The 25150-nt window shown below is 32.6% G+C and overlaps 1 protein-coding gene across 2 annotated transcripts in view; it reads left to right on the forward strand.

The window, feature by feature from the left end:
* LOC120342197 (uncharacterized) overlaps positions 1–24744 on the forward strand; it is a 29469-nt gene extending 4725 nt beyond the window's left edge. The window contains exons 3-25 of one of the 2 annotated variants that reach the window (XM_039410920.2): positions 1520–1614; positions 2050–2121; positions 3370–3478; positions 4347–4497; positions 4957–5138; positions 5773–5918; positions 7894–7956; positions 8060–8158; positions 9369–9537; positions 9916–10004; positions 11068–11251; positions 11697–11827; positions 12392–12462; positions 13265–13381; positions 14122–14270; positions 14391–14576; positions 14832–14921; positions 17945–18104; positions 18539–18695; positions 18969–19091; positions 21033–21136; positions 21781–21926; positions 22002–24744. In XM_039410920.2, coding sequence (XP_039266854.2) covers positions 1520–1614; positions 2050–2121; positions 3370–3478; positions 4347–4497; positions 4957–5138; positions 5773–5918; positions 7894–7956; positions 8060–8158; positions 9369–9537; positions 9916–10004; positions 11068–11251; positions 11697–11827; positions 12392–12462; positions 13265–13381; positions 14122–14270; positions 14391–14576; positions 14832–14921; positions 17945–18104; positions 18539–18695; positions 18969–19091; positions 21033–21136; positions 21781–21926; positions 22002–22105 — 2897 coding nt within the window. In that variant the 3' untranslated portion in view covers positions 22106–24744. Of the gene's footprint in view, positions 1–1519; positions 1615–2049; positions 2122–3369; positions 3479–4346; positions 4498–4956; positions 5139–5772; positions 5919–7893; positions 7957–8059; positions 8159–9368; positions 9538–9915; positions 10005–11067; positions 11252–11696; positions 11828–12391; positions 12463–13264; positions 13382–14121; positions 14271–14390; positions 14577–14831; positions 14922–17944; positions 18105–18538; positions 18696–18968; positions 19092–21032; positions 21137–21780; positions 21927–22001 lie in introns of those variants that run through there. The other variant, XR_005569482.2, reaches the window with a different exon arrangement.
* Positions 24745–25150: the final 406 nt, after the last annotated feature.

Genomic DNA, 25150 nt, shown 5'->3' on the forward strand with positions numbered 1-25150 from the left:
TACTTTAACCATTTGTTTTTCTTTATCAGGATTTGAAGATAACTGAATCATATTAATAATATCTTGATTTATTTGAGCATTGACATACATCTGCAAAAGGAATTCAAATCTAACTGATAAAAACATAATTCAATACATGTCCTTTGTTGAACTCTTTGTTTGGGTTCTATTCACATAACATGGCATAAATTATAAACCAAGTGTTATATTATACAGAATGTTTATCTTAATATTGTTTGGGAGTTTGCTTACTTGGGTGATATCTGATAATGAGCAGTACCACCTGTTCTTGTTAGCACAGACAAATTTAGCAAGCATGGTCATTGCAATCTCCAGTAGAAAGTCTAGATAAATTTTGAAAGTCTTTGAATATAGTGTACCAACACATTTTGCATGCTGCTCATACTGTACACCAATAATCTAGTATCCATTTGAGCATTTTTGTATGAGGGTAATAGTTTAAGACATAAAAAGCAGGGCAATCTCAGACAATATGTGCTTCATCTCTATGTGAAGGCTACATATTTATTTCAAGTTAAATTTAGCTATTTGATTCCTTTATGGCACAGTTTGTTTTGATGAACTGACTTGACAGAGTTACATGGCCAAACCTTTGCAAAAACAAATCTCACTTGAGATAATTACACACAGAGAATTGTTGCTCTCCTTCCCACCATATGATGTTCATGTAACCAATAACAAGTCACAGATTTCTTTGCCATTAAGAAATTGTAAGAGTTCAACATATTATTATCCCTCTATCACCCAAAACGAAATTTCCATACTATCACTTGTAAAGTTTTAAGTCAAAAAGTATTATGTATTGTTCATGATATTACTATCATGTAATAACATGAATAACCTACAAGTGATAATGATAATCAAACTGATACAAGTAGTAGTTGTTCGCATGTGTTTACTTCTTGTTTCAATTACCTAATCTGTCATCATAATTGCATTCTACTATGAATCAGCTCAAGGAAAAATATTTCATGAAATAGTTTTTTATGCCCCTTTTAATATTAGAAAGTCGTTCTATAAATATTTCTTTGAAATCATTTTTATAAGGAATACTTAAAATCATATAGGTGGCATTTATCCATATTCAAGTAAACGGAATTTTCTGACAGAACCAGTCAGTATTATAGGTAAAATTTTGATACAAGAATAAAAAGGGAGGTAATTGTCTGCTACTAAGACCACTTACGTGACAAAATGCTTATTGCTTTCTGTTTACGTACAGAAAGTATCATTGTTCATTTTCATTACATGCTCTAAAAGTCTAAATCATTTAGTGCTTCTTTATTTTAAAATTTCTAGATTTCATGAATCAAATATATACAATATCATTTACCTAAGTAAGTAGGCTTATTTTTGAAATTTCAGTATGTTTCAAACCAGCTCATGCTTTTAAACAATTATCTATTGCAAGTATGTCTGTGGGTATTTATAACCATTCTGACAACTGACATTTATAGAAAGAAAATCAGTAATGGGATTTTTCAATTACAATATTCAGATGATATAAAACTTCATGTCTCCCCACATGAGATGGCTGTTGAACCTGGTTCTGATATATCTATCAAATGCAATTCTTCGTTGGCAATACACAGGGTAAACTTATTATTATTATTATTATTGATTTATTATTTATGCATGGTATATTATTTTTGAGCTGGCTTACAAATAGATTTGTTCCTTATAAATTTGTGTGTAAAAATATCATGTATGTAAAAAGTATGTTCAAGAACATTGCAAGTTCAGCATTGTTGAGAAAATTTTGATAACAATATTTTTCCTCTGAATCGCCATTAATTGGAATTATTTTTTGAACAACTGTTTTCTTGTTTGTGTTCATGTGATTTTACTGGTATTCATGAGTTGCTAAACATACTCAGTGGTTTCCTACAGCCTTACTTATAAATGATCTTTTTCATTTTCAGGTGAACACTTTTTCTGATCAAAAATAAAATTATGATACATACAATGTATTTACAGTGGTAATTTTTGCTTATTCCAATGTCAATCTTTTTCTTTATAAATCTTCAGTTCTATTGGAGTATTCGTGGAAAAATTGTTGATATGAAGTTTGTACAAAAGCTGGATGATCATTCTATGATAGTGAGCAAATTTGTGTATTCAAATGTATTTAGTAAATTTTAATAGTGTGTTACAATCATGCAGTTGAAAATACATAAAGATCAGAAAAGGGGAAAAATCCAGAGAAAAATGAATTTTTCACTTTTTTCCCCATTCAATCAACTGAATAAAAAAATCCATTTTCATTTTTCTAGTTATGAGTTAATAAAATATCAATAGGACAAGTCAGCTAGATGGTTCTCAACCGGGGACCTTGAAGCAGTTCAAGGGGGGCCACGGCACAAGGCTAATAATAATTGATGATAAAGCGACTTCGATTGCATACTTTCCTTTCAAAATAAAATTCTTCGTTTAGGCGTTCACTGCAGTTTCATTTTCTAAATAGGTTATTTGCGATCTCAGGGTGTATTCACTTTTTTGTGCATAGATTGTTTGATCATAATGGAATTTGAAATCTACCAATCAAAATAGTGCGCAAAAAATGCATTTGTGAATTCCTAATGCCCAAAATACGAAAATGGAACGACACTTATGTTGGCTTTGGCTTTACCAAAGTAAATCGAGATGACATAGAATGTGCTCAATGATTGCTCATTGCATGCAATGAGCAATGAATCATTACGTCCATCTAAACTCCAAATCCACAGTGACAAAAATCACCTTCCGATGAAAGACGTTGGCATCGGTTTCTTGGTTGCTAAGCAAGTTAGATTTGACAAGGAGGCAACATTGACCAAGTTCGGGCTTCTGTCTGAGGAAAAGCCCACTCTTGAATGCAATTATGAAGTGACATATCAGATTCCTACCAACTACTTAGCAAGAAAGCTTCTTCACTACTAGTTTAATTTGCTGCAACTTATCTGTGCGAATCTGGTTCTTCTGATCTTGTTACCATCAAATCAAAATCTAGAAACCATCTTGATGTTGACAGCGACATTCGTCTGGCTGTATCAAAGACGGTGTCTAATATAAGGAGCCTCGTCAGACAGTCCCAAGCGCAAGATTCTCATTGATTGTATACTAAAAAGCTTTTAGTTTCTTGTTCGTGGTTTGCTTCTGCATTAAAGATCATAAAAACATAATACAATCCAACACGATTAGTTTTTTGAAATGGTGAACAGGGGGGTCACATGTGCAAAAAGGCGCCGGAAGGGGGCCACGAGCCATAAAAGGTTGGGAACCACTACGTTAGATTATGAAAATAACGTCAATAAATGTTTTATTGTAAGTGCAAAGTTTGTCCAAAGTCACATGGAATATTTTTTTCAGCTAAATTTGAAAAATGTGGGACTAGATCCAACATATGATTTTCGTCAAAGTACAGATGTTGTTTGCACTGACAACTATTACAGTAACGGATGTACAGTAGATGTTGGTTGTAAGTATACCTTTGTAATGTCGTCATATGTTTCAATGAATACTCATTATAGTATATTAATGGCCAATTACTTATTGTTGTTCTGCTTTCCTTGAGATTCCTGACACAAATTTCATTGTAAACTTATGTTGTCTATTATGGTAGGATAGGATAGGATTTACATATTTATCCCGGGGAAGAGAAAAGCCGATAAGACGGCTTATCCATATGGCGAACCACGGCCTCTCGTCCGGTTACCATTCCAAGTCGGGTATGGGATTAGTTTTACTGTATTGTTTGTTTTCGGAAGCATGGACTTGGTGGTGGAGGAATCCGTAACCGACCAGCAGTTACGTGAACCACCCAATGACGACGAGGAGTCCAGCAATCCTCTCGCACATAACCATCCCTGCATGGGATTCGAACCTGCGAACCCACGCAGAGTAATTAGAGGTGCGGAGGCGAGCTTATTCCTAACGCTTAGCCCGTTGAGCCACACCGCCGCGCCGTAATTACTGTACTTCATAGATGCAATTAAAATTAGAAGTTAGAAATAGTGTTATTATTTAAAATATCTGAGTTATGAATAAAGGATATTGTTCATACAGATTAATTTTAAATTGATAAATTAGCTAATTTCAAATAGACGGCCTTTGATTTACTGGTAATGTTGAAGTAGTGTATATTTTGCTTGATTTGAAGACAATCTTTTTTGATTTGAGTCTAACTGATTAATATGAAATATAAATCTGGCAATCTTGAACATCAAAAATTTCTGATCAGATGTTGTTAGAAATATACATTGTTTTAAAAGAAACTCTATATGATATTGTTTTTTGAGGAATATATCTTTAGCTTAAGTTTGCCTATATTGCTATTTCATTTAAAGATGGTCCAGTAGCTCCAGAAGTTCAGTGTTTGATGCAGAATTTAAATGATCTGCATTGTAGATGGTCATATCTCGATAAGAGAACAGAGAGTCATCTAAACTGGCAGCATGAAACTACTTCAACTACTACATACAAAAGTTCAGGTTGGAGGTAAACTTTGTTTATATTGGTATATTCTGCTAACAACAGCTTGAAGCGTGTCTACCTTGTTTTAGTGACTATAGGTATTTGTCCCCGGGTACGTTTGAATACATGTGCTTTTTATTACCATAAATTGCGTTCATGTATACTTGCATCTACAATAGCCAATTTTAACATTGAGGTCGGTAGATGCGTATTTGGTCTTTTATTATTTTGAATAAACTTTGGATGTATTTACAACACCCTGTACAATGCTAAAAGTTTGTTGTAATGGATAGGTTTTGTGTCAGCATGTTTGGTATAAAATGACCAGTAAAGCAACTGTAAGCATTGTTGTGGAAATGTGCATAGTTGCACAAACACAGTACAGAGGTAATAAAAATTAGTGCATACCTCAGTATACATACCTTAGTGTATATGTTTATAGATGAGTCCCAGAGTGTATTCAGAGTGTAATTGTCATTTCAGTCCAACTTCAACAGGGCTGTGTAAAGAATCAACAGATGTGAAAAAATCAAACTTTCATGGGTCATGTGTTGTCAGAACAAAGGATGATTTGAGATATTGGAAAAATATGGAAATTGAAGTTGTTATATCAAATGTTATGGGGGAAAATTCATCTGTACTAGTGTTTACTCCAGAAGACAATGGTCAGTAGTGACAAATTCTCCATTTTATCTATGAATGTAACAAATTATCTTACATTCGATGCGGAACATGTGGCTATATTTGTTGTGTTTTATTTTATTGTAGTACAATTTTCCATCGGCACGCAAATGTATATATTGACATACAATTTTACCAATCGGCACACTAGAAAGAAAGCGTTGCCAACCCCTGATCTACAACCTCATTCGATGGTATCCTGTTACGAGAACTCATGAATGTCATAATACAAAAATGGGACATAATAGCAGGGTGTGTCACACCATCCTTGCGGGTGTGAGCAGTTGTTTTCATAGTTTTCACTTTTGTTTGAAATCGTTGTTTATCCTCTGTCTTTTATTTCTATTTATTGTGTAACATAATTTTTGGGGGTTAATATGACCTAACTTGATTTTGACTATGACAGTTTTGGGGAATTATGATGACCTAATTTGAGTTTGACTATTACAGTTATTACAATCTACAGTTTCCACAGAAATGGCAGTCAAGCCTCTTATATTACATACATAGTTTACTTTTCCGTGAGATGCTAATTTTACTGAGAATGTAGTAAAGTACATTTTCATTGTTTTGTAATTTATATACCGGTACTCAAAATTTTGTTAAATCAATCTACAGTGATGTTGTCTCCACCTATAATGAATACATCTATAACAAGGCAAGGAAATGTAGGTGGAACAGTACAGATTGAAGCAGTTTATTCCTCTAGTCCGGAAACTCATGAATACCTCCATCGATATTGCGCAAAGTGCTATAGACTCCAAGTAAGGCAAAATTAATGAGTGATGTACAATTCAGTTCATTCTAATAATATCGCTGGAAAATTGATAGAAATCCTCGAGAATAAAGATAAAATCAGTGTTTTAACATTTTTGAGACAGTGGTTTTCATACTTATTTTACATGCCACATTCTCATTGTAACAAAATTATGTTATCCAATTTTTTTCTTTTTATGAAAAGTTAAAGGTAGCTAAAAACTTTATTTCAAAACACTTCATAGATCTTTTTGTGGGCACAAAATGCAGTTGGTATTTAATTAGTGACTATAATTAGAGTTGGTATATAGTAGCCACTGAAGTAGAAGTCTGTGAAATGTATTATTTGAGCACATGCCTCAGTCATTTCAGTACGGCTCAATTACAAACATATTATGGTATATAGGTAGACTATAGCCCACAGAATGAGACATCCCAATTCTGAAAATTCTATATTTGAATAGATGATCTTCATTCAGAATTTTATCTCCAAGCAATACCGATTTTGATTACACCAATACCCAAAAATTACATTTCACGCCATAATTAAGGCAACTTGTATTGATTTAGTGAGAATAGCAAAGATTTGCAATTTTTGTGTCAACAAATCTAGGCACAAACCGTTGTGTTTAATGCTTGTATCTTCACACCACTGTGACACTGTGTTGGGACAGTTGGGACTGGGAGTATACTCACAATTTTTACGTGATTGAACAAAGACATGACCTGATGATTTTACTGTTTGTATTTTAACACTGCTGTGATCGTGACAGTATATATATATGTGTATCCTTATGAGTATATTATTGCTGAATGTTTTTAAAGAATTATTATGAATAGATTGTCATATACACCATAATTGAATCAAGTCAATTGATAAATTGATACAATAAGGTATAAAAAAATTATAAAAATCGAATTGTTCATCTTGCTATTGAATGATGCAACTCAATATGGTATCAATTTGAATAAAGGTTGTTTGTGCGTGGTATAGATAAACAACATGATTAGCCAATTTTTTTGAACATAAATTGTTCACATTGCTTTTTGTATGCAAATCCTCAGCTGATCCTCTTGCTTTAACACCTTAGTGTTATTGATTTATTTTATCTGCTTATAATATGATGACTCGCTTCATTAATATTTAATCATGTCAAGGTTATTGTTATGTATTGTCTGATGGTATGTGTTTGATGGATCGATGATAAATTCTTTTTGGGGTGAGATTTTCAAGTTTATTCCTGTTTCAAACACCAAAAATTTATATAGCGTGTAATCTAATATTGATCTTATGGTATTTTAAACATTGTAGCTAGATTTTTAATAATCAAACTGAATGGTTACATAACGTGGAGCACTTCAGTGCATATGCACAGTTAAGAGTCGGAAAGCATTGCGCATATAGTGTAGTGTTATGGACTGTGCTTGGATATCAATGCAATCTTTGACCATGTGACAATCAGTATCTCTTGGCATATCAGAGGTCAACCGTAACTTTACTCATAGATAAATTTTTGTTACAATGTGAATGCGTGTGACCTTGCTTTGAGAAAATTGTCTTGAAAATGTCATCCTGTATGTGATGTTGTGCAAGGAATTGTGAAATGAATCCTTCAACATGTTTTTATTTACAAGTTTAACTTTTTATCATTTGTCCTGTTTGTGTTTTTTTTATGAACTGCTGAATCTGCACATTTTTATGAGCTCATTTTACTATTATTCCATAAATTGTATATTCTCATCTAGAACAAATCATTCAAACCAAATCTATTTATCTACAATCACATGTATCGAATCAACCGATTACACTGAAACCCTCTGCCCAATAATACTGCTCCCTATTTCAATATTCCATATATATATCTCTATATTCAACATTCCACATTTATATGATCAAATATTAATTACCATAATTAATAAGCTTTTTTCACAGAAAGTCACCATATATTAATATTATACATGGCAATCTTTTATTTTGTTCAGGTTTCTTACAAAGAGATCCAGGATGATGTTGATGAGAAAAGTATAAAGCAGTATGATGAAAAGGTCTTGAATTGTTACTTTTTTTGTATATTTTTCTAATTTTTCTGTACCTTTTAATAAATTCAATCCTCTGTATCATATAAAAATTTATGGTATTTTATTCTAGATATTCTGGCAACAGTGGTCTCAAAACACATCTGAAGATGATCACCTGAATCGAAATTTAATGAATAGATCTTCATTCATTTCTGTTGATGCTCAAAAGGTCTGTTCAGCAATTTGATAATATTAGCTTCTCAATAGAGGTCCTGTTGCTGTAGTATTATCCATTTCTGCAGCGCAAGTTTGATTTTTGTTATATTAAATTAGTTTAAGAGAAAAATAAATCAGTTTTTATCATTGAAACTGGAATTAAAGCCATGCCGTCACCTATTCTGAAATGGAGTTTTCAAATGAACGCAATGGTTTTGTGGAATAAAAAAATTAAATTTGTGGGACAGAGAACTTGCCATTGAACTAGAAGTTTCACATTCATTTAAAATACTATTCTATGTTTTATTTGTAAATTAAGCTATAGATTTCATTATCAATTTTAATTAATAAGAAATCTAATGAGATAAACCAAATTGGTGAACCATATATGGCAATTGTTTTTTCCAAGATGATCTTGCACTGACCTGCAGCATATTGTTTGTCGCTGTCATTTTCCTAACAAACTTCAACATTACAATCGCAAAGACGAATTTGCTGAAGTTCAAATTTTTTTGCAATACTTATACTATTAGAATGCAATAGAACAGGGGTTCTCAACCTGGGGTTCGCGAACCCCCAGGGGTTCATGAGAAGATTTCCAGGGGTACTTGGATGACAGTCGAGTTTTTGTATGTTGCTGTTTTTTTTATATCCTTTATTACTATCATGAGAAAATGCGTGCCCATTGAAACTAGACGCCAATCGAAACTAGATTTTCCCTGATCTTGCGTTGTTGTGATTGTGATGCAACAATGTGAAATTCAAGGCTTTACGTAAAAACTGTGAAATCTCTAAATACAGTGTGCTGCGAGCATTGGAGAAGTGATTATGCTTATTGAAACTTGGGAAAGATTTTAAGAATTCATTAATTAGGCAGACGACAAGGGCAATAATATCAACAAGACGATTTAATTTAGTTACATATGGTCATTAAATTGGTGTCGCAACAAATTGTTAGTCAATATATCAGTATATCACAACTTTGTTCGGTGTCTGATTACCGGGGGTTCGCATCGATTGTTTCGTGACTCGGGGGGTACTTGACAAAAAAAAAAGGTTGAGAACCCTTGCAATAGAAGAACAAAAAATTTTTAATCTAGGCGAATGATGGTCGATTTTACAAAGTTCCAAAGTTTACGTATCAGTGAAAATGCAATATTAATTGGCTATGTCCCTATCTTTTTACAACAACTCAATTATTTTATTTGTGTATCTATTTTTAGTTGTCAATCCATAATCTGCCTGCAAACACAAGGTATATTTTCCAAGCTAGATGGAAGGTTGGTGGTGAAGACTTTTCCGGTGTTTGGAGCCTCAGCACGTTCTTTGTAACCAGAACAAACAACTTGGAGCCTCCTGCATTTTTTCAATCAGCTCTCTTATTCTTTAATTGTTCGTATTACTTGGATAAATAATTAATTTTCATCTAGTTTTTGTAATTATTCATTGACTTTAAGCATCATACAGCAAAGAATTGAATTTTAGAAATAACACTGTAAAAAAACTAAATTAAAATGACATAATTGAACTATTTTAACCACAACATAATTTTTGATTTTTGAAAAATGTATAAATTTTTAATAAATTTTGAATTACGGTAACAGCAACAATACAATCTTACTGATATATTGAGCAAGTACAAAATTTAATTGTAAGGATTATATTGCACAGCTCAATTCTTCCCATTTTTGTACATTGAAATCCATTGAGAATCGAAATTTATTTTAGATCATTATTGCATTAATTCAGTTATAATTTTCAATTTTTCAGACAATTCTTGTTCTTCCCTATCTTGTAATTATCCTGATGAAAGTCAAACCACCAACCATCAATTTCGTCCAATTCTATTTTGGAAGCATGTTAGTTAATTTGACTAATGCATGGCTTGCTTTTACTTTCATTATTATAGCATTAGAAAATGGATTTTTGTGTGGCTTCCTTCAATAATAGAAGTTGTACTATAAACAAATTCATGAGTGCCAGTTATGGGTGTCTTCCAATATCTTTAATGAGTTGTCTCGTTCTATAGAAGCATTTTTCATGATCGACCAAGTAGACCAGGCATTTGTTCTTTGCTATGTGATCTCATAATTGGTTAACACAGGAATATTCAGACATCTATATGATGGCAATTAGAATCATTGAATACTTGATTTGATTCTCTCATTTTAATGAAAACACAATCATTTCAATGTTATGAGTTTGTTTAGTATTCATTCAAGAATAGGCACAGCCAATTGAAAAATTATATTACATTTTTTTTCTTTGAAGTGGTCATTGTGCTTAGTAGAGTTGGGTTGTTATTTTGAATAATCAAAATCAATTGAAATAATAATCAAAATATATTGTCATCTATATATGCATATCATAGTAAAATTATGGAATATATTTGCTGACATTAGAAATGCTATTTTATGAACCAAATTGGTGAATGGTCTCATCTTTGATACTGTCATAATTAAGCGTGTGTGGGTATCATGAAAAACATTGTTCATGTGGAATATTTATTTTGCATGTAATTATTTTTCTGTTGCTATTCATGAACAGATTCAGGACTGTTGTGTTAGAGAAAAGTTATATTTGACTAAGGAGCATCTAAAAACCTGGATCTAACTTTTCGGCCAAGCATTGGTAAAAATGTTTGACTCTGACTCTATCTTCTGAATCCGTTATAAGAAAAAGTTTCGACCACCAGAAATTTACAAACCTTTTTTTAGTTTTTCTGAGAATTCCCACATTCCTCGTTCTGATGTTCTTACTTGTAGGCATTCAATTCTGACTCCCAAAACTGTTAGCTACAATTCTTGTCAATAAAAATACTCTGATTCCACATCTCAACTAGTGATGATTTTCATTTATGGCTAAAAACTCATTTACACTACAATATATTTGATGAAATCTCTTCTTCTAAAATTATTGCAGAGCGAGCGAGGGGAAATAATTCATGAAAAAAATATTTATCATTACCAATCAACCACTGAGAAACACAATATATCAAAATTATCAACATCCCTACCACTGTTCATTAATTCAACCTCTGAAATCAAGATATCTGCCGTCAACGATTTAGGAACAACCTCTTCACCATTGTTCACAATTTCTTTAGGTAATATATTATAATGGAGTGCATTCTGTACAAATCCTAACTGGATCAGCACACAAGACTAGTGACAGAAATACTGTTACAATCGATGTCCTGTGCAAGAATGTGATGCATGATGATTTTCACTGAAACATGATAAGTTAATCCATGCCAAATTAGAGTGTTTTTAATATAGAAAGCGGTTGCCTGCCCTATTGAATATCTGTTTTGAAATGAAACAAAATACCAATGTAAGATAACTTCATTTCTTCAAATTTCTTTCAGTCTTTAAAGTTTATTTAAAAAATGGGAAACTAACTATATCATATTCTCCAGGTATGTTTCATTATTTCGTAATCACACTTTTGGCAATAAACTAATGATATTTCAAATATATATATATAATTTTTGTAATCTTTGATTGTTTTCTGTTGGGTATACTAATAATTAAACCTACTTATTTCAACAGATTCATCATGTCATTTGGAGATTGTCTCCTTGACATTGAAAAACAACTTGGGAAAAGTATTGATATTTCAAATTGTTTGGGTTTATTTTTCAACCAATTCTTCAATTGAATGCAATCTCAAGGATATAGAGGTGAATGCACAGTATAGATCTCAAGGATAGCCAAACCAAATATTTTACTATTTCTAATACATTCTGAGAAAATGTTTTCTAATATGAAATATCGAAAACATTTTCAATTGGGGGTAAGTTTACATGGAAAATTACATAAATTACTATATCCTCATGTTGATCACATCTAAAACGACACAAATATAAAAGGTCCTTTTACTTATCGATCGGTAAGTATGTTGATAGGTATTTGTTTGTTTGTCTGTTAGCCACTTTCGTATGTTGCGCGATATCTCACGAAAGCGAGGTTGAATCTGCTTCAAATTTTGCATGTGCATTCATCATATCTCGGACCAGAAGCCTATAAGTTTTGATCTACTTGTCTAACAACTCAAAATCCCTGATTTTTTAAATAAAAATGTTTTAATTTATTCCCAATCCGAAAATTTACTATATTGAATATAATGAATTTTGGATGCATTCGAATATTCAATTCATTTTGGACATCCCTGATAGATCTTCACAATTACACATGTTAAATATTAATGCAAAAGTTTTGTATTTTTCTAATCTTTTTATTCATAGGAATCATTAAAAGTCAGCGTATTTTCGTGGCAAGAAAAATCTGCAAAGAATAAAAAGAAATCCTTTATCGGGTGATACCAGTTTAACTGTTCTATTGTGTGATATGTGGGAATGGGATGAACAGTTTCATAAAAATCTTCAATAATTTCCATTCATTTGAAACAAATATTGCAATGTTCAATTGTTCAGTACTGCTGTGATTTCTTTGTAGCACATCAACATCATCTGCCAATTATAAATTACTATGAGAAATGTCTTAATATGCTGCAAGCTATTAAAATTTGTTGAAGGGAATACTTTATTGAACACGAAGTGGACTTATGCATATTTTGTTAATATGTTGTCGTTAGTATTTTTCTTTTTGGTATTAAAAATCAATTTTCTTATTAAGTATTGGACCAATTGCTTTGAAATTTTCAGTGGTTAAATAGTGTTGTTGTGGCTAGTAGGCGACCTTTATTTGTTCCTGAATTTCCTATGAGAACCAATATTTCATCCAAAATTTCGCTATTTCATTTTTATTTACGAGAACAGACTTTATATTCCGCCAAACTTAACAATTTGATTTTGCGAACTCGGTGCTATTGTGCAGACATAGTATCGCAATGACTTCCGTACTTTTGTACCGTCATTTTTGTTATCAAATATCATAACTAGAACACAATATAACAACTTAGACTTAAGAGTTATACCAAAACTTTAAGTTTGGTTTATCATATGCATATATTAGCATATGAAAGGTATTATCTTATCTTGATAAATATCGCATAAAAATCAAATGAAAATTAAACGCAAACTAACTGAATGTACTGTCTGAATGTTGGACCATTATTCGATGACAAATTGTGATAGCTGTTTGAGTTCATTTTTCAGATCCAGTGAAATTCCATCCTATGTCAAGCTGAATACATTTTACATAGAAATTAACTCTACAAAATTACCTAATAGTAAAAAGAGAAGAGAAGTGGAATTTCATGTACAAGATGTGAGGTAAGGTAATTATCAAAGCAAGAGTGCAAAACTTTTATGCTACTGATTTGTGCATAATCTTGTGAAACAAGAAGCGTCAATCTAAAAACAACATAGGCTGAAATTTATATTTCCAGTTTAGTATATAAATCACACACTCTTTGTGATAAAATTTCTTCAGTGAACATCCTAATCACACTTTTTGAATTAGCTAATAGCCTAATATCTATTTTTTCATTTTATAAAATGCTTCATGTCTTTACTTCGAATGAGGCGCAGAACAGCAATCATTTGAATTTTTTATAATCTATTATTACTACAAAGGGGTGGATGTGGGCTTTGAACTCAGTAGTACAACTTCTAATTCAACTTGATTCTAACTACGGTTGTACCGATACCACTTTTGTCGTCGGTACCGATACACCAATATTTCAAAAAAACGATACCGATCCGATACCAATAGGCAAATATTTCAAAAAGCCGATATTGTCGATATTCCGATAATGATGCCCGATACATCTGTACATCTCTAGTTCTAACTAAGTTATCACACCAAATGCATGACATAACTAGGAAACTGAAATATGACGAGCAGAAGTTGATATATTAAACTAGATTTGCCAGAGTTGGAAATAATGCCATTTCAGCTTGTATTCTCCAATATATTCTTTACATCCAATTCCGTGTTGCTTGTTTTCTTGGATGATTTTCATATTTTTATAGTGATAATATATATTCTGAAACCTATCGATTATGTTCAGACACACAAATTCAACATTGCAGTTCTCATCTTATTTTCAACCATTCACTGCATATAGAATTGCTGTTGCTTTGTCATCTTCAGTTGGAAACAAAATATCTCAAGGGCCTGCAAGCCTCAATAGCAATTTGTATTACTATTCAATACAAAGTAAGTTGGCAATATTTCTGTAAATATATATTGCTTTATATTGCGTGATGATAAAATTAGCAAGTTGCACAAGTTGTTGAAACAAATACCTTTATAAATGATTGTCTCAATTCTTTCCAGAGCCTGTTGGAACACCTTCTTCAATAAATTGTACAGAAATAAGACAGACATCAATGATTGTAACATGGTCATCAGTTAAGCCAGAGGAGCGGGCTGGCCCAATTTTAGGATATTATGTACTATATTACACAACTAACAAGAACTGCCTTTCTGGACATCAGTCTATTAGTTGCCACAGTCCATATGGTAAGTAACAACGAAAAACTGAAATTTCCTTTGTTTACTTCGTGTTTTAAACATTTTGTTCAAAAATACTCGGGCGAAAGTTGAAATGGAATGTGTATGAATGAACATGTGTAATAAAATTATAATATTTTGAATCAAGTTAGATGAAATAGTTCTCAGATATATTTTAATTTGAATTAATCTCAAATGTAATATTAAACTATTTAGATTAATTATCCCTACTCATACAATTGTATTGTCAATTTCTGCGGTCAGATACTTTTCATGAAAATTGCAATAGAAGTCATGCTCATGTTGAAACGATTTGGATTAATGAACATGCAACTAAAGATAGAACAACATCAGGTGACTATTTGTCTTTTATGGGTTCAGCAATGCAATGTAATGTCGTGGTAATGATCATTTCAGATTTTATCTTTCTTACAATTATACACATCTATAAAATAGAAAATAGTGGTCAGTTATTAATTCATGAGTCCATGAAAAACAAAGTCATATTACCAAATTAAAATATTAATTTCAAATCAAGCTGAAAATGGCAAAGAATAAACAGATATGTACAATTCTGTTTTAAAAGTAACCCTAAAAATTGGATATTACTCATCTGAGACAATATGATTCATTAAGTTTGTGTTGATATTTTATTATATAAAAAGTAGTACAAGGAGACATTGCAAAACTACAATTTGAAAATTCAAGAATTCTTCAATTAACTATAGAATAGGATTTATATATTTATCCAAGGGGAGAAGAAATACGATAAGACGACTAATCATATGGCAAACCACGGCCTCTCGTCTGATTACTAGTCCATGTCGAGTAAGGGATTAGTTAGCCAGTTATTTGTTTCAAATGCATGGACTTGGTTGTATAGAAGGCACCCTACGATGGTGATTATCCCAGCGATCCTCTCACACATAATTACCCTATATGGGATTCAAACCTGCGAACCCACGTAGAGTAATCAGAGGTGTTGTGGCAAGCAGGGCTGGGGAGCTGGTTCGAAATCATGATGGCTCCGGCTCCCGCTCTGGAGTTGCAGTCTATTCAATCTTTGGCTCCAACTCCGGCTCTGAAGCTTTATTTTTTTATGCCGGAGCTGGCTCCAGCTCCGGTTCCATAGCCATTATCAGTAGTGCAGCCCAATACCGCACTTTGATAATTGTTTTCAAAGTGTGGCATGTTATTTAGGCTGTAAACACCCTTTAAGTCGATGTCATGATAATTCCTTTTAGTTCCTGCATGTACCGGTAACTTGTGAACCCACTGAGAGTTATTATATGCTGTATTTCCTGGTGAATCGGTCTACCCAGCATATAAGAGTTTTACATATAACCCCACAATAAGACGGGCAGGAAAAGGAAAATCGGCTTCTGGAATGGTCGTAGCGTTTGCGCATTCAGTAAAACAGCTCATAATGACTTTTTCTACCACATAATATTTAACCCATAATGACTCTCTTTCTATTTTAATTTAATTGTGTTCAACATAACTGACAATAATGCCGGCCAAATAAAATCTGTCGTGGGCCATTCTAAAGCAAAACTTGATGGTGTTTTCTGTTTTATTTTTAGTATTTTATAGTGTCGCTTTTTAATCAGGAAAATTTGATTTGTGTATTCACTTCATTTATCTTAGAATTTCATCACCGATGATTATGTAATAACTCGTTTTCTCACAAATATGGTGCGGGACACAAAACATATGTCTTGAGAAATTGTGATTATGATATAGCAACGAAAACAATTGACGTTTTTCACAAAATGCAGCGCACATGTGATAGTAACGGCAATGGTCCTTCAACTCATGATACATACACAAATTCGGGCAACTTAAAGTATGATAATAAAAGCGTTGATATTCCAGATACGCAGAGAGAGAAAACCAATTAATTTAAACTGGCCTTTTTATGGTCCAAATTGAATAAGCAGACCCAAAATAATGAAAATTACCATAGTCACCCAATAAGACGCCGTCCCCCTTCCCAAATCAGGTCAAAAGTTGGTTCTAGAATCGAGACGTGTTCATAATTATCAGCGATGAGATGTTAAAGATAAACAGAGGAGTCAATTTGCAAGCCGAATTTCCACATTGGAGAGTTATTATAAGATACTAAAATGAAACGGGAAACAATATAAACTTCGTTCTAGGAGACTCCCAACAGCTAAAAAAAAATGCCTTGTTAATCTCATTACTTTTTTTGCCTACGACATGTTATTTACCGGTTGACTTTGAAAATTATACGGTCACTAAAATAAATCTAAACGCAATCAATCTTGCTCGCGATATAATTTTTATATTTCAAAAAATAACAAAGGAAATTGATGAGACTTTTCTACATAACATAGCATCAAAACAAGATATAATCGGGCACTTTGCCATACATTTTTATGCCAGGTGACTGCCGCGGTGCATTTTGGGAGTAGTTAAACCTTTCTTTTGTCATAAAACGACTCAATCTCGATTCTCGAGATACGTTGAACAAAATTAAAGACATTTGAAATGAATTGGATATTCAACGCCACGAAAAAATCAAAATATGCGACATGGAAATTCCAAAATCACTTCTTTGGAAATCCATGGCCATTAGGTAGGGTTTTTGAGCTTGACCACAATCATGAAAAACTGTAGTTTAGTGGAAATGAGAATCAAAATTTTGATATAAGCGAGCAAAAAGCGACCGCTTCAAATTTTGATACTAAACTTTTAAACATACAGAATAACTGGGAACTTTTTGAATAATATTGGGAACTAAAATTTTTGAAATGATTTATAAGCTGAAAAGGAAAGATTTCATCATTTATAACGCTATCAGAAAAAAATTATAAATCCGAAAAACAAAAAATGAGATATTTAGGAGCTGGAGCCTGGAGCCACTAAATTTTTGGTAGCTCCAGCTCCGGCTCCAGCTCCATCTGTTATGAAAAGCTTGGCTCCAGGCTCCGACTCCAGCTTCGGCTCCCCAGCCCTGGTGGCAAGCATGATGTGATGTCTCGCACCGCTTAGCCAAATAAAGTAATATTCTCTTATGTCAATAACTTTTTAATGAAACCACGACTCTATCAGAGAACCACATTGTTTTCTTTTAAATTAAGTTCATTTGAATACACAAGACACTTCAGACATTTTTTGTTTGTTAAGAACACTTTTTTTCTTGAAGTTTTTTCAATACCTAGCTCTTTTTCCAACCTAGCTGTTTCTCTGGTAGTGTTGACTCAAATTGTTTCACGACTTTGTCAACATCTGTTTTAGAGCTCGCAGAGGATATTATGATATCTATATATAAATTAACATGTCAGTGAAACTCTTCTATCAGTACTTTCCCACCTATGATCAAAAATTAATTACACTATATTTGTAATAAACAGATGGATGGCATATTGAATCCACAGACAATAATAATGCTATGTCATTCACTTTAACTAATCTCCTTCCTGGATCACAATATTATATTGGAATTGCTGCTTTTAACAAGAAAGGAATAAGTAAATGTTTTCATCATGTTATTCAAGATACGGATAAAGCAAGGTAATTTATTGTTTAGTAAACTAAGAATGAAAGTCATCTATATCTATTTTCAAGACACAAAAGCAACACTTGGCGATATATTTTTAATTATGTAAAATATTGAGAAAGGATAGATATAGATAGGAATCATTCTCTTTAGGAGAGAAAAGGCGGTTGATCTGGTTTACAATTACAAGTCTGTTGTTGTAATAGTTGATACGCCAGTTATTCAACTTATTAGTGTCAGATGCATAGACTTGTATGGATGAAGAACTGCCTATTGGTAATATGAACCACACTGCTACATGGAAAAAATCTAGCAATTTTCTTGCATATACGGTAAATCATTCTTCAATCGAATCAGAAAGCCATGTGGGGTAATTAGTGATGAGAATGCAAGCGTGTAGACAACTGCCTCATCAGTCCAAGCATTATAAATTAAGTTTTGGTTTCAGACATACTACTTGGAAACCTTTTGTAATAATACTGACTATTATTGGATTTCTGGTCGTTGGTATCTGTATCATGCACCGATTTCGTAAATCCATATGGCAATGCTTACATCGTCCTATGACATCTGCTGAAGAAGTGTTCAGGATCCCATTGAACACTGTGAGTGCAGTTTTTGTTTAAAAATTTCCATCATGATGTAGTTAGGTCAGGCAAAATTATGCCACTCATTTGTGATAATCAGTTCTGTCATAAAACATGGTTCCAATGCTGTGATTTAAATAGAATTTATTAGTTGAGTTTGAAGATGAAATTGGAACAAAATCAAGTACAAATCAATGCACTCATTGAATCGATATATCTCCGAAGCTGGTGGCACAATAATATCTAAATTCTTATGCCAATATTAGCACCAGTAGTTTTCTTGTTATGCAGGATAATGAAGGTGAGGTTGATGAACTTGATGCAACAGTAACTACGATTGATACAGGAGACCCATATGATTGTTTTCATGCAAATGACAACAATGTTGATGAAATTGCTATAATTAAGACACAAGTAAGTTCAATTTCCATGCATTTAGTTTACTTGATGTGAAGGGGTGTCTGTTACAGAATTGTTGTGAACTATCTTGATGTGAATTTAGGTTAGCGTTACATTTTATGAAAATTAATACAAGCGAAGTTGCATGCAACAGTTTCGAGCTTCATCATAAATGGCAAGTGTTTTTGTAAGTGTTTCACACATTGACTAATAACATAGTCTATTAATGCTTAATCAAGTAAGTTGGTGGAAGAATCATTATGTATGTTATGAATCATGTTAGGAATCGAATTTCATCGGCAAAATCTATATAAAAAAAAATTATTCACTTTGACCCTGTGAAGTATTTATTATATAATTGCTGTTGATAGCTCACTGGTAAGGTTGGCTTGTATTGCAAGTAGATCAGTAATCAGTAATTTATTTCTTCATCATGCTGAAAATCTGCTCTAGACATACACAAATTAAAAGAAATATATGAAAAACATGAGCTATAGACATGAAATGTATAGCAGCGACAAATGACCATGTTTTATATAAATAACTATAATAGTTACCTTTTATCATTTTACCCTACAGTCTACACTATGCACAAAGCATCAACTATAGATTATTGTTATGTACTTGATATCAGTAAATCGTAGCTGCCAGATTAATATATTACGCCAGTGATTTTCAATCGGTTGTGCACAGAACACTGGTGTTTCGTGAAAAATCCAGGTGTTCTGCATTAAATTGTAGATTCACATTTTTTTCCCATGGCATAGTTTATGATAACAAATATAAATCAATTGTTAATAGGCACATATCTATTTGGTGTTTATTAGAGTCTGTTGTGAGATAGTGGACGTTTTCCTAGGTTGTTTCTTAAGCATGATGGTGATCATTAACTTGTTCTTAAAATCTCTTGCTGCATCGGTCAGTACTGTTCAAAACATTTTGTGAACTTTTGAAATAAACACTATAAATTTATCAATAGTAACAGTAGAAGAAGAGTATTTCACAAGTATAAGATTTGTGAAACATCCAGTTTTATAGACCTTGCCCTGCTTGTCTATTGCATAATAATAATACCCATCACTATGATGTAAAATATTTGACAAAGTGTCATTTAAAAGGGCTGATAGCTAATATTATCCAGGACTAGCGTTGTTTTTTGGAACAAATTCTTGATCTCTGCAACTAAACTATAACTCTTTCGAAAACGAAATGACCATTAAGGTATTTTATTTACCGATTATCTAAATTTTAGAACCACTACTAGAATCTAACAATTACCACAAATATCAGATTCTGAGTGGCAGCTCAAATTTCAATTGTTACGTAATTGTTAAATTTATTACTAAGTCATCATTGCAACGGCAATGGACAAGTGAGAACATCTATCAGCCATGCGACCTTTGAGATCCCGGAAGCCTGTTTTGAGCTTAATGGCATCATTAAAGAAATTTATTTAGGAGTTAGAGATTTTCAGATTGTATGCAGTTATTCATGATGCACACCGCTAGGTATATTAAACATAAATGCAACTGAGAACCGTTGGAGAACTACGCATTCTTCTTCTCCAGAATAGATTTGTTCTCATCGAAGCAACTCTCTATATCATTTTAAAATGGCGTTGCTATTGAGTCTACAAATAGCTTGCCTCAGTTTTTCTCATTGATATTTGAAAGTTTTGTGTCTGAAGGATAAAAATCTTTTAATTGTGCTGTAACCCTGAATTTGATTTTTTCAAGTCATCAGTCTTATCCTTTTTATACACTAACTAATTTATAACATGAAAAGTGTTCCGCGATTCAAAAACGGTTGAAAAACAGTGTATTTCATTATTTTTTTCTTGTATTAGGATGTATTTGTATTTTACTTGTCTCTTCACATGTTTTGATTTGGCGGCAGATGACTGCAGTTCTTACACTAAAAAATTTTGCCACTGCTATAATATATGATGTGTTTCAGTTGGCAATGGAAGAACACCAAAATATCAATAACAATGCTTCACACGCATTACTGCAAGATCATAATTGTACCGAATTGAAAAAATCATGCAATAATGTTAATGGGTAACTCTTTTTTCTTTTGTATAATAAGTTAAATTAATGTCTCCAGACTGCAATGACTATCAGTTTTCAGTAAAATTTATGAACTGATTGGCTTGCAGTCAGATCACACATTGAAAAAAAATATTTCATGAGAAGACATTGATTGACTTTTATAGATCCTTTTCTTCTGAAAAATTCCCAGGCCTAAAGAAAGTTGGTGGTAATGGTTGGTGTTTGAGCCAAACTATATTTGTAAGCAAAGTTCTTGCAAGAAGATTAACAATAGCAAAAATATATGCTCCTTGACAGATGTTAATATGTAGGCTGTGATGAGAATCTCAACTTGCACTATAGATCTTGTTTAAAAAAAACATTGCAAAAAAAAATTATAGGGTACATTTTTCTCATTGATAGAATTTGAAAAGTTAATGTGCCTGGATTTTAGTTTGAATAAAACTACTATGAAATATTTGACTGGTTTTTGTTTGTTAGCAATTTCCTACCGAGTTTGAAAGCAAATTACTTGGAATGCAATATCAATGAATAGTGTGGCCATATGGTAACTTCTGTGTCCCATGATGTGGATCGCAAGCAAAAAAAATTGTCCACCCCTGTTGTGAATCATTTTGATATGTACTAAATCATACTACGATCTTTAATCCTAGTATGCCCGCTTACCTGCAAAGTACTCCTCCCAGACATGATTCAGGTTCAACAAATCAAGACACAAGTTCTCTTGCATCTGATGTACCTGGTTGTTCACAGTCATCAACTACCGCTAGCACCAGCAGACCATCAACTTCATGCTGTGGTGAGTTAGCAATGTTGTCTGCGCACAGATAAAAATATGATTCCTACTCATTGTTTTTTATTGTTTGTTATTAAGATGACTCGGATAATAGCAGCATTTCTAGTACAGAAGATAAATATACATCACTTCAAAGAGCTCTATACATAAGTGGAAGAACAAGATGTTGTGTTAGAATATAATAGTAACGAGCAAGCAATTTGTGGTACACACTTTTACCAGTTTGATTATCTGGGAAATACGGGTAGCTTTTATGTTTACTGTATCTGAGTGCGTGTATATTTTGAATAATTGTTATGAAATGACAAAGTGATATCTTTTACCGTACTTCAATTTTTGAACTTTGACTGTTTCATGGCAATAAATTATGAGTTGATATTTGACAAACTGTTGAACAGTCATCATTACAAGCTTCTTTTTTCACCAGTTGTAAATGTACATACTTTCTACAGTAGTACATCTACTTAGGATTATCTCAATTCTATGTACATAAGGTCTAGTTAGACTGGCTGATTGAGTCATAAATATGTTCAATATCACAATATTGTTTGGTTTTCTCAGTATTTAAGAATATGTGTGGCACAATTCTATGCCTCTGATTATAAATTGAATTCATATAGCCTGATGTGTGAAGAAGTCAATGAACTTGATGATCAGGACCACATCAACCCAATATTGTATTTCATTGTATACATATTGTACAATTTATGGTATACTTGTGTTTTGTGTTGTATTCAGAACCATATGTCTTTCAGACGTTTTATACAACTTATAGGTTAAATCCAAAGTAGTATGGAAAATCACATAGGGTCAAATGTCAAATGCTCTTTCATGAATGTCCTCAACTTATTAACTTTTCATATTTTGCAAACAGTTGTACTTCAATTACATCACAATAGTCAAGAAGCTTGTGTAACCAAATAAGGATGCCTTGAAAAGTTGTAATAGTGACTTCCCACAACTTGGCTGTCACTGGGATATATTTGTAAAACTACTCTTTTTATTCTTATTGTGTTCCTACCATTACCCAATCCATGCCAAAACGACTATTCCAACTACCGTAGGTTGTTGTACTCTTGTCATGCTGCAACTTTCTATTCATGGTAATTTTTTTGCTCTTAGACACTGCGTAAAATCGTTAATTGAAGTTATTTTCAAAAATCTTCACTGATATCTGCATTTTCAAATTTAGATATTCCTACCTAAATTTTCTTCAATTTCTTTGTGCCAACATGTCAATTTGTTTATTATTAGCTTTTCGTGATATTTTGGTATACCACCATCTATACGTCCTCGTAACGGGTCGAAGCATTTGAGCACCAAACGTTTAATATCACAGTCCTGGTGCACAAAACTAAGCCAGTTATAAGCACCATTAAAATAATAATATAATAAATAATCTGTATTTAATGAAATTACACATGCTTGTTGTTTGCTTTTTTATTCTTGAATGATTATCCCCATTATTATGTGGACTATTTTTTGAGTGATCCCATCATTATTCATTCAACTGCATAAGTCCTGAAATTTCCATAAATCTTGACTGTATACAACAAATAGACTAGGGAGTCAAAATTTTTGACATATACAAGCAACTAACAATTCCCTTAATTGTATGCCTGCATTATATTTATTTTTCAAGGTCTATCATATGTAACATATGAACAATTCAAATACTACCATATCTTTTTTCTTTGCTTTAACATTTAATTTGTGAACTTAAAAGCTAAAAGCATATTATGAAAGGCAAGTACTGTTTAAAATCAAAACTCTTTTAACAGTTTTGTTTGCTGGTGGCCCTTTTTCTATTTTTAACCTAAATATTACATTTTTATTACAGTTTATTCTTAAAAATCTAGTATTGTCCTACAGCAATGTCTTCATATTTTGCACTTGTGTTCAAAGTTTCGGATTTTTTTCAATCTTCAACACATATTACACATAACTTTCTTCCTTTAATGTGATGTAAATTTATTGCTCAATTTGTAGTTTACAAAGTTGCTTTAAAACTCTCCTTATTGCTTCCATTCGTTTGGAACATTCTATTTTATGAATACTTTACTTTTTATGTCTATACCCGACACATTAGTGATAAGAAGGCAGGCATGCGCCAAATTTTATTAACTTTTGTCTTACATATAATTAATAGTAAGAGTTGTTAGTTGGCTCACAATATTCGCGAAAGCAGGATTTGTTTTAAAGTGATCTGTTCTTTATTTATCACGTCCGATTGCTTTCCTGTATTGAAATAATTTATATTTGAATTCATTCATTTAATTCATATAATTATCTTGATACTTTTATAAGCTTATTTCAAGGTGCTGTGTTTTTTTTTTACAAAGTTTCTGTATCTTCACCAGTGTTTTCTAACTTCTTTCGCTTTGTTTTCAATGTTGATATATATTAATATATTTGTCTCCTCTTGCCTACTGTTGGTGAAGTTTTCTAACGCTCCACTTTGTGCCGAGATATTCAGAGTGGACCTTGAACACATTCGGAACCAAGTATGTGCAACTGGAGCATTTGAAAGTTGAACAATTCCCATGCATTGTTAAACGGGCCAAGAAGCAGTTGTTCGCCATATGATCCAGTCGTCTCATCGGTGCTCCTCATTACTAGGTGATGGATATTTAAATCTTATCAATATCTTCATGGAACCACAAACTTCTGCACAGATACTCTGACGGACGTAAGATTAATGCTTGATCTGAAGCTTGGCATAAAGGTTCCGCTGTTTTCATATTTGTTTATTCATACTCTAAATTTGATATTTATTTTCTTCAAGTGTGTTTATTTGGAATTAAACTGAATCTTCCAATGATCCTTTCATGCGATGAATTCAAGTTAATCAGTTGTATGTACTCATAGAGTAATCAGATATATTTCAATTTCGTTGATTCCTGAGGAATAGATTGACACAGAAGGTCACGTAGACTTGCGCTGCCAAGAGCTCAGGGAAGCAGGTCACGGGCCCATAAAACGCTTACCGCCTCCAAAGTGTAAATGTTTCTTCTCTATATACGTGTAACGTTAATTGTTTGAAACACGTCACGTTAAATAAACTATGGTGTTTTTTTTATAGACGTTTCCTAGTTACCGACCGTTTATCTTTTCTGGGGTTGAGTAATTCCCATTTGCAGCCTTGGATTTTCATAAGCCAATAAAACACTATCATTCAAAATAAAATGTTCAAAAGTTTTCTCTGTCATCGGTGCACAATATAAGCC

This window comes from Styela clava, chromosome 3 (assembly GCF_964204865.1).
Source record: "Styela clava chromosome 3, kaStyClav1.hap1.2, whole genome shotgun sequence".
NCBI classification, from domain to species: domain Eukaryota; kingdom Metazoa; phylum Chordata; class Ascidiacea; order Stolidobranchia; family Styelidae; genus Styela; species Styela clava.